At 35.2% G+C, this 14,493-nt stretch overlaps 1 protein-coding gene across 1 annotated transcript in view; it reads right to left on the bottom strand.

The window, feature by feature from the left end:
• The window catches only part of TENM1 (teneurin transmembrane protein 1), a 659,425-nt gene that overhangs the window by 200,788 nt on the left and 444,144 nt on the right, over positions 1-14,493 (bottom strand). The window contains 3 exon segments of the mRNA XM_027767184.1: positions 8,988-9,134; positions 11,007-11,030; positions 12,738-12,923. Coding sequence (XP_027622985.1) covers positions 8,988-9,134; positions 11,007-11,030; positions 12,738-12,923 — 357 coding nt within the window.

The following is a 14,493-nucleotide window of genomic DNA, read 5'->3' as shown; positions in this document are numbered from 1 at the left end:
TCTATCTCTTTCTGGCAAGCGCATGCCCCCTAAAGAAAAAAAAAAAAAACCCAAAAAACAAACAAACAACAAAACAAAAAAACCTCTCCAAAAAAATTATACTATATACCATATATATGTCAATTAAAAATTATTTTAAAAAATCATTAAAAGATTAACATCTCATGTTAAGTGTTCTTACCACAGAACAACAAAATCTTCAAAAACAAAGAGACACAAGGAAAGTTTTAGATGTGATACATATGTGTATTACCTTGATTGTGGTGATGTAACATGAGTGTATATATTTTTCTAAACTCACCAATTTATTTACATTTATTATGTGAAGGTTTTTTTTTAGACCATGTATACCTTAGTTAAATTGGAAGAAATCATAAAGAGCATATCTATTGTCTATTACATAGCTAGCACTAAATAAGTGTTACCTTTGTTATACCAAATTCTACACAATATAGATTGTAAGGAGTCTAGAGATAGAGTCCTATGGGTTGATGCTAATGGTTGGCAATGGCAGCTTAAAGTGTTCAGTCTCACTTTTATTGAAATTGCCTTATCATTGCCCAGAGGCAACTGACTTCTGTGTAACACATTCAGTTCTTTGGGATGGGTTAATTCTATAAACTAGACTTGGTTAGACTGTCAGGTAGGTAGGATCTATGTGACTCTGAGTAGACAGAAACTAGTACTACAGAAACTTTTTCATTAAATTTCACTGATTCAGAATTTGTCACTGTTTGGAGAGGAGTTGGATTGAAGCTTAACATTTTCAGCTTCTATAGAATAGAGTATCTGCCATGCAAATTAATAGTGAAAACAAAATTGAAGGGTTGATCATTTCAACGACTCAATAAAACAAAATCTTCTCAGGCATTTTAGAAAACCGTAAACAATGGACTACTTATAAATCATTCAGAACTCTTTACTAAAGCATCTTACTACTTGGTTTTCTTGTTAGCTTAACTGTTGCTTTTATACACCTTGAAGGTAATACAACGGTATTTCCTTCAGAAATAGTCTAAAATTAACTTTTATCACTTATTCAGACAGATTTTCCCTCCTAGATTTTGTTGTATTAATAAAAAGAAAGTGGCAGGAACTTAAGTGCACTCAGTATTTGGTCTGCCTGAATCATTGGTATTGCTATAGGCACATACCATTAAAGTTTTCTAGGCTGGGAAAATAAATTGTTCGTATGCCACCTATGTTCATGTCCTCCTGGTCCCCACCTGCCATCCACGGCTTCCCATATCACTGAGTAAATGTTCAGGTCCTAACAATGACTTACTTCCTCACAGATTTTTTTTTTTTCTGTCTCCCTCTTACCTCTCATACCTTACATCCCATTATCTATCCCAACTCCTTCCCTACCAATTGCAATCTCACCAGCCCTCTGACTGTTCCTTGATCATCCAGTAACATTTTGTATTAGGACCTTTGAGCACACCATTGCTATGGATAGAATGTTCTCCCTGATATCAACATGGCTTATCTATCACCTCCTTCAGGTCCTTCAGGTCTTCACTGAAATGCCATCTTCTCATTGAGACTCTTTCTTTCTTTCTTTCTTTCTTTCTTTCTTTCTTTCTTTCTTTCTTTCTTTCTTCTCTCTTTCTTTCTTTCTTTTGTTCTTTCTTTCTCTCTTTTTCTTTCTTTCTTTTCTTTGAGAGGTTTTTGCTATAGGGTGCGTGTGCTTGCCAGAGAGACAGAGACAGAGAGACAGAAAGCAAGATATCACCCCCCATGAGGCATGGCCACGCTGCAATCCCTTCTTTCCCATTCTTCTCTCAGGATCTTGGGTACACACGCACATGCATCCGGTGTGAATTTAAGCCAACAGGTCAGGGACTTGAACCATGGTCTACTACATGAGAGTCTAGTGACATAGCCATTACGCCAACTGCTGGTCTCCATTGAGACATTTTCTGACTATTTAACATTATAACATGCCTTTTCCCTTTTCCTTTCTATTTAAAGCAATTTAAAAGTTTATTTATTTATTCCATGAAAGAAAGAGGGGAGAGGAAGAGGGGGAGAACAGTCATGTCCAACAGAGTTAGTATGAATCTGCAATCCATCCTCAGCCACAGAATTATGCATGGGCACATGCACACACGCCTGGTGTACGCAAACGGAGACCTTGGGATGCCAACCCATGTGAACCTTAGGACCTCCCCATGTGGGTTCAGTTGCATTATAATGATGCCACTGTTCTTTTCCAGCCTTTTTAAAAAATTGCCAGAGGGCATGTACACTTGTCTTGCAGAGGAGAGCGAAAAACAGAGAGAGAGAGAGAGAGAGAGAGAGAGGGATAAAACATCCCTCCTCCGAAGGGGCATGGTCATGTCACAATCCTTTTTCCTTCATTTTGCTATCCTGTCATTATTCTGGGCATGTATGCCCATGAACTTGGTTTGTTTTTCAAGCCTCCAGGATTTGAACTGCAGTCAGCTGTGTGGAATCTGGCTCCCAATGTATAGTGCTTAACTATGGAGCCATAGGGCTGGCCCTTTTCCTGCTTTTTTTGTAAAGGAAAATATTCTCCATTATATCATTTTCTCATCTTATATCATACTTTGATGATTTGTTATATTTTCTGCCTCTTGTAACTATGTAAGTTTCATAGACACATGGATTTAATCTTTTTTATGCATTGGCATTTCCTCAATCTCTAGAAGAGTACCTGGCTTAAAGTAAGCATTCGATAAATATTTAAGTAAATAAACAGATGCCCTAAAAGTCCTATTTCTTTTCTTTTTTTTTTTTTTAAGAGAAATTTTTGCTATAGGGTGTGTGCACTCGCCAGAGAGAGACAGAGAGACACAAAGTGAGAAATCAACCCACAGTGGGGATGGCCTTGATACTACACTTCTATTGCATGCTTTAAATGATGGTATTTCAAGCATTAGCTCACTCATTTTTGCTGCTGCAAAGTACGTAGATGGCAAGTATTTCTAGCCTTAGTTGATAGGTACTGTGAGAGGCCCAAGGAGTGTCTACCTTCCACTAGCCTGTAGAAGCAGTTGGCAGTTTAGGCTCTCATAACTAAGTGATGATCCTTTAATAAATAAGCTCTTTGTAAACAAGGGGAGTATAGTCTGAAAAGAATAATTAAGACCATGCTTTCTAATGTCAGGTCTTTTGTTTCCAAGTAAATCTCCAAAGTAAATGGGAAGAAGGAATCTGGCCATTAAATACAACAAATGTTATCAATTCACTGATCCTTCTCTTTCATTTTCCTATTTATAAAGCATTGCAGCATGCTGGTGACATTCAAAACATGAAGCTCATTGATCCATGAGCTTATATGTGTTCATAACTCACCCATGGTGCTGTTTTCTAGATCTAGAAACACTATATTATACAAGAGGCTTGCAAATAGCTATTGCTCTTAATGAATGGTGACTTGTTATGAAGAATGATTCCTGGAAGAACATTCTCTTTTAGGCAATTAAGTTATTGATTTTACCAATGAATATGAATATAGACCACTGGAAGAGAAGCTCAGACAAACATGTGGCAAATATTTCAAAAATCAGAGGAAAGAAAGACCATTTTTATTAAACACTCTTATTTTATATTTTTTAAAACTCCTTGAAAATCTTTCCAAAATATCAGAGACAATTTTTTTCCTCTATAACTAGAGTAAATAAAATGTAATCTTTGACAACCAAAGTCCTTTCCCATTATAAGATCTATCACCTATATTTTCTTCTAGTTGTGTTTGAGTTTTTGTTTACATTTAATTCATTAATATAAGAGTGCTTTTAGGGATCAGCAGATAGCATAATGATTATGTCACTGGTCTCCCACATAGTTGACCACGGTTCAAGTCCCAGACCTGGTAGCTTAAAACTCTAGCCAGGCACAAATATGTGCATGCCCAAAATTCCAAGAGGAAAATGGAGGAGAAGGAATTGTGGCATGGCCATTCCCCCTGGGGGTGATTTCTCACTTTCTATCTCTCTTCCTCTGTCTCCATGGCAAGCATAGATGCCCTATAACAACAAAAAAAAATCCCCCTCTCTCTCTATATATATTTTTTTCTTAGTAATTGCACCAGCCTCATTTATTTCATAGTGCATCATTTCCCCACTGTTTTTTTTATTTGTATTTGGGTGTGTTCCAGAGCTTTTATTCAGTTGTATTGATCTGTCTGTTCTTACATCAGTTCCTCTTTGTTTTAATTATCACAGCCTTGAAATATACTTTAATGTCTGATAGCTCTAGCTTCCTCTCACTATTCTTTGTTTTAGCTATTCTGATTCAGTACATATAATGCTCACAATTTTTAATCATGTCAATTCATTTGTACATGTAATGTGCAGTGACCATATTTTCCAAACCCCACAGTAGGGCACATCCTTAACAAATTAAAATATGATCATTATAATGTTAAGTCTCTTACTCCAAGCACAGGGCTGTGCACATAGTAGGTGTTTGTTGACTAAAGATATTTGATAGCTTTCTCCTTCTATAATAATGTTATTACATATACAATATATCAAATAACTTTTTTCCATTATAAGAAAAAAATCCAAAGGTCATTTGTCCTCTGTTCTGTGTTTACTGTTCAACAAGCTCTTAGGTTTCTTCTAGACCAGCTGTGTCACCCACATTTTCAATGCAGCCCAATTAGTTACTAAGAGTCACAATGCATTGAATCAGAGTGTAACTAAAGTCAAAGCTGCAGGAAGTAGCTGCAATACTAATGAGTCTTCAAAGCTGATTAGAATGCCAAAAAAAAAAAAAACCCACAAAACAACCTCGCCATTCTTTAAGTATCAGCTATACTATGAAGTAATCAGGTAGCAGCTACTTAAAGCAACTGCTTGAAAGTGATTTTATTTTTATATTGTAAAGATTTTTTAAGAATTGGATTTTTAAAATTAGGACCTACTATATTCAAAAAGGTTCAACTCTCACCTTCCAATTTAATTAAACACAGACAAACTACACACACATGCATAAATAAGTATGCAAATATTAATCATTACTAATAGTCAACTAAATGAATCCAGCTGTTCTGGATAGCTGGAAAGCTGAGACCACCAAATGAAGGGCATTGAACATACTCTTAGGAGCAATATGTAAACAATGTAAAATGGAACTTTTGGTGTAAAATCTTAGCCATGGGGCTTTCAGAGGTTATTCAATCCATCTTGCAGTAGAACTGAATCCATATTTGTCATCAATATCACCTTAATTCTACTAAAAAAATGATAATTGGAACTCTTAAGGACCCTCCCCCCACAACCCTAACTCTCTAAAAAGTACTGTAAATACTAGTATGGGGGGGTTGGGTGGGAGGGAGAGGAACAGGAAAAAAACAAACAACACATTTAATAGACACAAAAATAAAAGTTATGTGTTGATAATAATATGCAGTAATATCTTTGACTTGATTAAAAAGAACTGTATTCATGCTGGGGAAAACCATGTTGTGCACTGTAAAGATGTACAGTGATTAAATGTAAATAAAAAATAATTTTAAAAAGAGACAATCATAAAAATACACTGAACTTCTATCAAAACAACACATTTAATAGACACAAAAATAAAAGTTATGTGTTGATAATAATATGCAGTAATATCTTTGACTTGATTAAAAAGAACTGTATTCATGCTGGGGAAAACCATGTTGTGCACTGTAAAGATGTACAGTGATTAAATGTAAATAAAAAATAATTTTAAAAAGAGACAATCATAAAAATACACTGAATTTCTATCAAGGTCTTTGATTTTTAATTTGCATATAGATTTACAGTTTTTAAGGGATGTTCAGAGTTCAATATGCATTCAATAAAACCCTCTATACCTTCTCTTTCTACATATACTACAGACATTGAGATTGGATAATCCATTTATTCATTAATACTTAATCTACCCATTCATTAAACATTTGTGTCTACCTCAAGGTGACCTTGAGGCCATAAAAATACTTGATAATTAAATATTCAATTATTTGTATTACTTTTCTAAGGCAGGAAACTTATTTTGGCTCAACTTTAACTGAGCCAGAAATGATAACTTCATAGAATGTTCAGGAAAAAAACAAACAACACATTTAATAGACACAAAAATAAAAGTTATGTGTTGATAATAATATGCAGTAATGTCTTTGACTTGATTAAAAAGCACTGTATTCATGCTGGGGAATACCATGTTGTGCACTGTAAAGATGTACAGTGATTAAATGTAAATAAAAAATAATTTTAAAAAGAGACAATCATAAAAATACACTGAACTTCTATCAAGGTCTTTGATTTTTAATTTGCATATAGATTTACAGTTTTTAAGGGATGTTCAGAGTTCAATATGCATTCAATAAAACCCTCTATACCTTCTCTTTCTACATATACTACAGACATTGAGATTGGATAATCCATTTATTCATTAATACTTAATCTACCCATTCATTAAACATTTGTGTCTACCTCAAGGTGACCTTGAGGCCATAAAAATACTTGATAATTAAATATTCAATTATTTGTATTACTTTTCTAAGGCAGGAAACTTATTTTGGCTCAACTTTAACTGAGCCAGAAATGATAACTTCATAGCTTGTTAATATATTTACTGAGCATAACCTTTTAATCAATACATCAACTGAGAAATCTCTATAACTACACCAAATCCTTTTTGGAATTAGGCAGACCACTAGGTTTACAATCTGGATCTATCATTTGCTTGTTATATGATCTTTAGCAACTTAACATCTCTGTGCCTTAGTTTCTTAACTCATAAAGTAGTGTCATAAAGTAGATTAAATGAAATGATTCATATAAAGGGCTCAGCACAATGCCTGGTACATAATAAGCCCTGAATACAAGTGAAATAATGTTATTATTTATTATTTTGAGCACGTAACTATGGGCCATGGGTCATGCTTAAAATGTAACAAGAAAACTATATAGACATACTATAATTAAATGCATATTATAAGCACTATGGGAGACTGAGAAGGTGTATGTCAGAGATTTTATGGGAGGTGTGCCTTGAGTTGGAACTTAAATGATGGATACAAAATAATGACTGTGGAGGACAGGGCATACCAAGGGCGTGTAATGAAAAGGAAGAAAAGAAAGGTTAAGATGGGTTGGGGGGAGGGCATAAAAATCAACTAAATAGTTTACTAGTGTATCATTTGATGGAAAAATCTTCCTACAGCTTCCTAAACAAGGTCTTTAGTTTGAATGGGCAGTAAATAGACTTCAGAAAACCATATATTCTAAGTTGTTTGTTTGTGTGTGTGTGTGTGTGTGTGTATACACATGTACATGTATGATGCAGTTGATTTTTTTTTATAATTCTTTTAAAAATTATTTAATTTAATTTATTTTTATTCGTTTATTTTAATTTTATCAGAGAGGGACAGAGTGAAAAGGAGAGCGAGAGAGAAAGGGAAACGAGAAAGCAAACTGCCAGGTCCAGGACTTGAACCACGGTTGGCCATGTTGGAGTTTAGGGCCCTTAACCACCACATCACTTGCTGGCCCTGCAGTTGATTATTTTTTAAATGGTTCACTTGCATTATCATATTTAATACTTACAATAACCCCTTTAGAAAGTTAATATTATCATCAACCTCATTTTAGAAATAAGGAAATCGAAGCACAGAGTCATCAAGAAACTTGCTCCAAATAATACAGCTTGTAAGTAGGAGTAAATAAGAGCTAGTACTTGAATACAGAAAGTTGAACTTCAAACCTTTTTTTCCTAAACCACAAAGTTGCTTCCACTTAATTTTTATAAGGTCCTATAAATTTTAAAAGCTAACTGATAGCCAGAATAAGTAAAGGGAGAAACTTCTATCCAATTTGGTGCTTAAGTCATGACCACTACTTATTGATTTGAGTCCCATGTTTAGTTCAAATGACAAGGAATTCTGCTGTCAAATTGGACACAGAAACTCAAGGAGTCAAATTTAATAAATGTACTTATTTTAAGGTAACATACAGAAATTTGGGGAGAAAACCCCTTTTTTGTTAATTTCATATTTCCTTGAGTAGAAAGTATAGGGAAAGTGAGGATTGGTTGGCTTGGGCACACTTGGAGGTGGTGTGGGCTGTTTTGAGGTCTGATTGTACAATGTATTCGATGATTTTTTGTTGGCTGTACTAAAGTAGAAGTAGTTATCTTGAGGTCTGGAGACACATGTTACTTCTGAAAATATCATGTGCATCTCTTGAATTAAATATAAAAAAATTCTACCATTAATTGTCTTGCTGCTGTGTCTTTTGAAAGATATGTATTCCTAGGAGGTTAGAGACACAGGAGGGAGCTCTAAATAATTAAAAACAAAGAAAAATATCTTACAGTGTGTATAGTGTAAGCTATGCTAGCATCTGACAGCTTAAACAGTAGTATGCTAATTCAATTTGATATAACAAATGCCATAGGTATGGGAGGCAGCATGGTACAGTAGTTAAGAAAATAGATCCTGAAGTCATGCAGCCCTGAACTGGAACTTGGGCCTGTTACTTTGTGTGACTTTGGCTAAGTCACTTAGCAACTCCACCCTGAGCATTAGTTTTTCCATCTATAGATAGTAAAATTAATAGTACCTATATCTCATAGAGTTACTTGGGGGATTAGATAAAATATTGGACTATTGTATGGTCAGAGTAAATATTCAATAAATTGTAGTTTTTAATTATTATTGACATTAAAATGTATAACCACATGTAATTCAATACTACTTATATTGGGGATCCTTAATTTTTACCATTTGCCAGATTGGTCACCACTGTGCTAGAGGCTAGACTATTTCTTTCTTTCTTTTTAAAAATAATTATTTATTTAATTTTATTTGTTATTATTACTTTTTAATTTGATCAGAGAGAGAAGGAGAGAGAGAGGGAACGAGATAAAACAACCACCAGGTCCAGGACTTGTACTACATGGGAGTCTAGTGCCTTAACGACCACACCACCTGCTGGCCCCCTGGAATAGTACTTTCTTATATGAACATTTTATAAATGACTCACCTCCATCATTATCCAAGTTATCTCCACAAAGCATTTCCATGACAACATTGCAGCCTGTCCCACTCCAACCAACCTGGCAAACACAGTGCCAACCATTTTGATCCAGGGTACATCGCCCATTTCCAAAGCAGAGCCCTGGGCAGCCATCTGAAAAGCCAGCAGACAGTAAACATCACAGAGATATCAGAATGTGATTGGCCAACAATGATGTATCTCCCAGGCATCCAATCATCTGGGCTCCATTCAGATGAGGTGTTGAATAAATGGAAGAGGAGCTTGCTTGCTTGCAAAACCTTCCCAGGGAACTTGTTATCCCTTATTTTGCAGTGCTTTTCCTTAGAGAGCCAATTAAGCATTATTAATGCTAACCCCAATTCCCAACCTCTGGTTCAGAGAGGTTGAAAACTATGGTGGGGATGAGAAATGTTTTTCATTTCTTTTCGAAAACCGTATCTCCTCATCTCAGTCAAGACTGGATGGATGATGCGGTATCTAGTTATGGCCAATAAGTTGGGAAAAGACAGCAGCTGTTATGAAGAAAAACTTACCCTAACTACTTCTAGCCTGTGCTGATCTTTCCCTTGTGATACACTGCTGCGGGACTTAGGTATGTTGGTCTATGGTTCAGACACACCATTGAGTGTTTGCTTATGTAGTGCCTTAGTAATGTGCTGCAGTTGTGTTGCATCTATTTAGCTTTTCTCTTCAAAATAGTTATTGATCTGAGGGCTAAGGATTGAAATTTTTACTTCCCTGGTATCTCTCAGAAGCTAGACCAAAGTTTTGCCTGTAACAATAATAAGTGCTCACCAACTATTAACAGAATTAATGCATGCAAGATTTAGTTGAAGAATTCTAGAAAATAACTGGGAAAATACAGTCAAAAGGAAAGTGTAGTGTTTAAATGACATTTAGCCATTGATAAAGCACCAACACTGACAGTAATTATTTTTTGGACTTGTAATTTCTCAAAGATGCCTTACTCTTTCTACCAGAAGTTCAGAGTTAGGCTCTACCAAAGGAGAACTACTCATGTCCCAAGTGCTCAGTGGGTAGATGAACAGGGACAGCAATAGTAGGATATATCTTCTGGATATTTTCCCAGTAGCAATAGAAGACCAGACCTGAATTTTACTGGGGATAGTCTAATCGACATCATCGTCATTTTCTGTCTTTAAAAGAAAGTTCCAGAAATGTAAAGAGCAAAAAAATACAAAAATAAAAACCTGTATAAGTACCTCAGTTTTCCTTCTAAATAGTTTTCCAAGTAACTATCAACATAGCAGCAGAAGAAAATACTTAAAAATAAAATGACAGAGAGCCGTTAGCAAATACCAAGTTTTACGTATATAATATGCTCAAGACGTGGCATAGAATGAATATATGTATCTATAGCTCTATATAAATATATATGTTAAAAAGGGGTCTCATGGATATATAATGGATAAGGGGAAATTAAGTCTAATTTGGGACATATTCCATGTCTTAAACTGAAGCAATGAAAGACACTAGGATATCCGACAGAAAAATTCTTGCAATCTCTATCAAAGGCAGATCTCTAGAGGGGTGGCTGATGGGGTACTTTTAAGGGGATAATTCTGCCCTTCTAAGGACTTAAGAATCCTGTATATGGACTTAGAGCTATATTGTTATGCTAAAGAATAAGTGCAGTTCTGTGCCTAAACCTATTATAGTCTATTTACTAATTACCCATCTGTTATACACATACCACTCTTTATATTAAGCACAACTTAATATAAAGAGAAGAAAAATAGTCCTTAAAAATGCTTATCAGCCCATTCTATACTATGGCAAACTGAGTCTTTAATGTTAGAAAAACAAATTACCTTTTAGTTTGACTATTATGAACTTGACAATATTATAGTTACATAAAATTACCAGAGTAAAAACAAACGAAAAAACACAAGCTCTTCCCAAACACCACCCTTTTTTCCCACATGCAAATTATCTGATTAAACTAGATTTCTGTTATAAAACTGGTGAGAAAAAAAATCTTACCTCGGACAGCATCTAAGTAGTGAGCTAGAAAGAGGGAGAAAATGATTGAATGAATTTCTGGGAGACCAACGCTACACAACATGTACTAATGGTTTACCATCTGTTGCCTGGGAGGAGAACAGCAAACTGTGAACTGCTAAAATGCCTGCAGCTCAAAAGTTGGTACACTGGCCTGTGTAGTTCGTGAATAATATTTTCTGTGGGAAAGATATTAATGGCTTTTCTACAAAACTCTATTAGGCTTTCTTACAAAGTATCATAATTCATTAAAAGTATAAGAACTGCATTTTTACATTTCAATAATAATGTCCATGACAGAGCACTAGCTTCAACTTCTTACTAGTAATATGTTTAGAAGGGAATTCTGGAACCACCTTTGGTAATCATCACAATATTTAAATCCTCTTATGTGAAGGCAATAAACTTCCTATAGTGCAGGAATGTAATTACTTAAGCCACATCCAAATCTCACCCCTCAACACCTTTTTAATGAATCTTAAATATTTTCCACAGTCACAGAATAAGACTTACTGTGCCTTTAGTAGAGCAGTAATGCAGTATAATAAGATTATATGTTCCATTTATATTATATATGTTATACATTATACATGAATTTTGATAGGTTACAACCATTATAACAAAATAGCTTCACCAAAAAATGCTAACTGTAATACAATCCAGTGGGGGAAAAAAGCCCACAAACAATGAATTGGGTATTCAGAGGCCCACTCTTGCTCTTCATGAATTTTCGGTGTAGTCATGAGATGCCACTAGAACAACTGATTATTCTCTTTGCTTCTTAGCTGAACAATGGGAATTGAACTTATCCCTCTGTATTTGCAAGAAACTGTTGTGATGGATTCATGCATATGTGAAGGGCTTTGAGTTCTCTTTCCCCCCCCCCCGCAAAGCCGAAGTACATCATAAACCAGACCGAAAAGCTAAGTACATTATAACCAAAATCTTAATTATTATTATCGGGTCATTGGAAAACTCATGACACATTTTTACATAGAAAAATAGGTCATGACTTTTCTGACAACCCAATGGTATCTTTTAAAGTGTGACGATCATAAGATGGAGTAATTATTACATAGGCTTTCCCATGTCCACTAGCTGTTCTCCAAGTCAGCGTTCTGAAAAATTCATGAAATTGGTGACAAGCAGTGATAGAGAGTGGATGCTTAGGTACAAACTCTCTTACACTACTGGATAAACAATTCAACACAGATGTTCTATTGATGATAGGTCAGGAGGGCTTTCCTCATATACATTATAGACAGTCTCTAATGATATCAAATGGCACCCATTAAAGTAGTCCCATTTAATGAAATTGCTTCTAAGTGCTTTCAGCTGAAACAACCTATAGTTTTCAAAAGGAAAAAATGCACAGTGAATGTTACCTTCACAACAAAAGCACTTCTCTTATTAACTAATGACACTTTATTCCAATGTATCATCTTTCATTTGAGTGACTCAAAGCACTTGAAAGCAAAAAAACATGAGGAATACTGAAGTAATGTGAAAGGAAACAACATAAGAAATAAGTAGGATATTATCAACAAGAGAATAAACCTCCCAAGTTCATGAAACTTTCAAACTTGTAGACAACCCTCCTCCTCCTCCTCTTTTCCAACCTCAAATTCTACTAAAAGCCTGGTGAATGACTCAGCAGACAGATTTGACTTCAATTAATCTAATTTACTTTGATCAAGGCATGGTGGTACTTACCAATTGTGCAGTGGTCCCCCTCCCATCCAGGGCTACATTCACATTTTCCATCTTTGCATTGTCCATGCTCAGCACAGTGAGAATGACAGGAGCGTTCCTCACATGTTGGTCCTACCCAGCCTTCTTCACATTGGCAAATTCCTCTTGAGCAGACTCCATGGCTACCACACTCCATGGTACAGAGCTCTGTGAGGAAATTCAGAGAAGCTACATTAACGTATTTTGTTAAACCAGCATCTATTCGTTCCAAAGGAATTACGAAAAAAAAAAATCCCAGTCTATACTTACAGTTTTTAAAGTTTATAAACATTTAATATAAACAAAATGTCACAAAGATCTCTAGTGAGGCCAGTAGATGGTATAGTGGGTACATCACTGGACTCCCACATGGCCAACCACAGTTTGAGTCCTGGACCTGATGGCTTGAAAATCATGCTTGGGGCGCACACACGTTTGTGTGTGTGTGTGTGTGTGTGTGTGTGTGTGTGTGTGTGTGTGTGTGTGTGTGTGTGTGTGTGTGTGTGTGTGTGTGTGTACGTGCCCAAGATCCCAGGAGGAGAATGGAAGAGAAGGGACTGTGGTGTGGCTATCCTGCCTAGGAGGATGATTTCTCACTTTCCCTATCACTGTTTCTGTCTCTCCAGCGAGCAAACACATCCTAAGGCAAAAACCTCTATAAAATAAACAAACAAAACCCCCCAAACTCAGTGACCATACAAGGAACTCTATTAAAAAGTAGGTAAGTCTCTAAATGTAAAATATGGTAAAGCCAAATTGACTGCGAGAAGTCTATAATATGGTTACACCATTCAAAGCTTAGAAATGAAGTAAATGCCAAACAAATGCCAAATGGCTTTACTAAAAATTCGTTAATATCACAGATAATGTTGCAGGGATTTTATACTATAAGAAGTCATTGAGAGAGAAAACTCCAGTAAAACAGTGCCCTATCCTTGATTTGATTATCATATATTGTATGCAAGCTTTTAAAAACTATACTGTGGCTCAAAAACATGTATAATGAAGAAATGTAATTCAGAAATTATAATAAAAGTAATAAAAAACAGTTCCCTAACTTCATTCAAGAATATAAATTCAATGATTGTAAAGATAACTTTCTAATGAAATTCCTAATCTACAAAAGGTAAAGCTGCCAATGACAGTAATCAACTAGTTTCCCTGATCATACTAACAATATTTGCATTTATTTTAAGCATATAAAATGAGTCCTGGGTGATTGAAGTACACAGCCTTCTTAACTTAAACTAGTACTCAGTAGTTATCCAATATAATGATGGTATGTGCTGGTTTTGCTTAGAGTCTCTTTTCTGTCCCCTGGATTTGTTGATGAAAAATGTTGAATATTAATAAAATTATGACAGTAGAGAAGCCATAATAAAACCCTGGCAAGACTCTTTCTTGATCTCATTCCCTTGCTGGAGAAGTGGGATAAAGCCTACTGAAAGACTACAATGATTTTGGGTATAATTGGTCATGTATCCTTGAAGGAAAAAGAGGAGTGATCTGGAAGCCAAGTGGTCTTTTTCATAGTTTCAAATTCTGAAACTAGTTTTACATATTAAAAGATATTGAGATATGATGATATTAACATACTATACTCCACATTATCTATGTAGAGCTGTTTTCTTTCTTTCTTTCTCTCTTTCTTTCTTTCTTTCTCTCTCTCTCTCTCTCTCTCTCTTTCTTTCTTTCTTTCTTTTCTTTTCCTTTTCTTTCTTTCTTTCTTTCTTTCTTT

The sequence above is a fragment of the Tupaia chinensis genome, unplaced genomic scaffold, assembly GCF_000334495.1.
Source record: "Tupaia chinensis unplaced genomic scaffold, TupChi_1.0 Scaffold143996_1, whole genome shotgun sequence".
Classification (NCBI taxonomy): Eukaryota; Metazoa; Chordata; class Mammalia; order Scandentia; family Tupaiidae; genus Tupaia; species Tupaia belangeri.
Note: the sequence above shows the minus strand (reverse complement) of the source record. Positions and strands in the feature narration are given on the sequence as shown.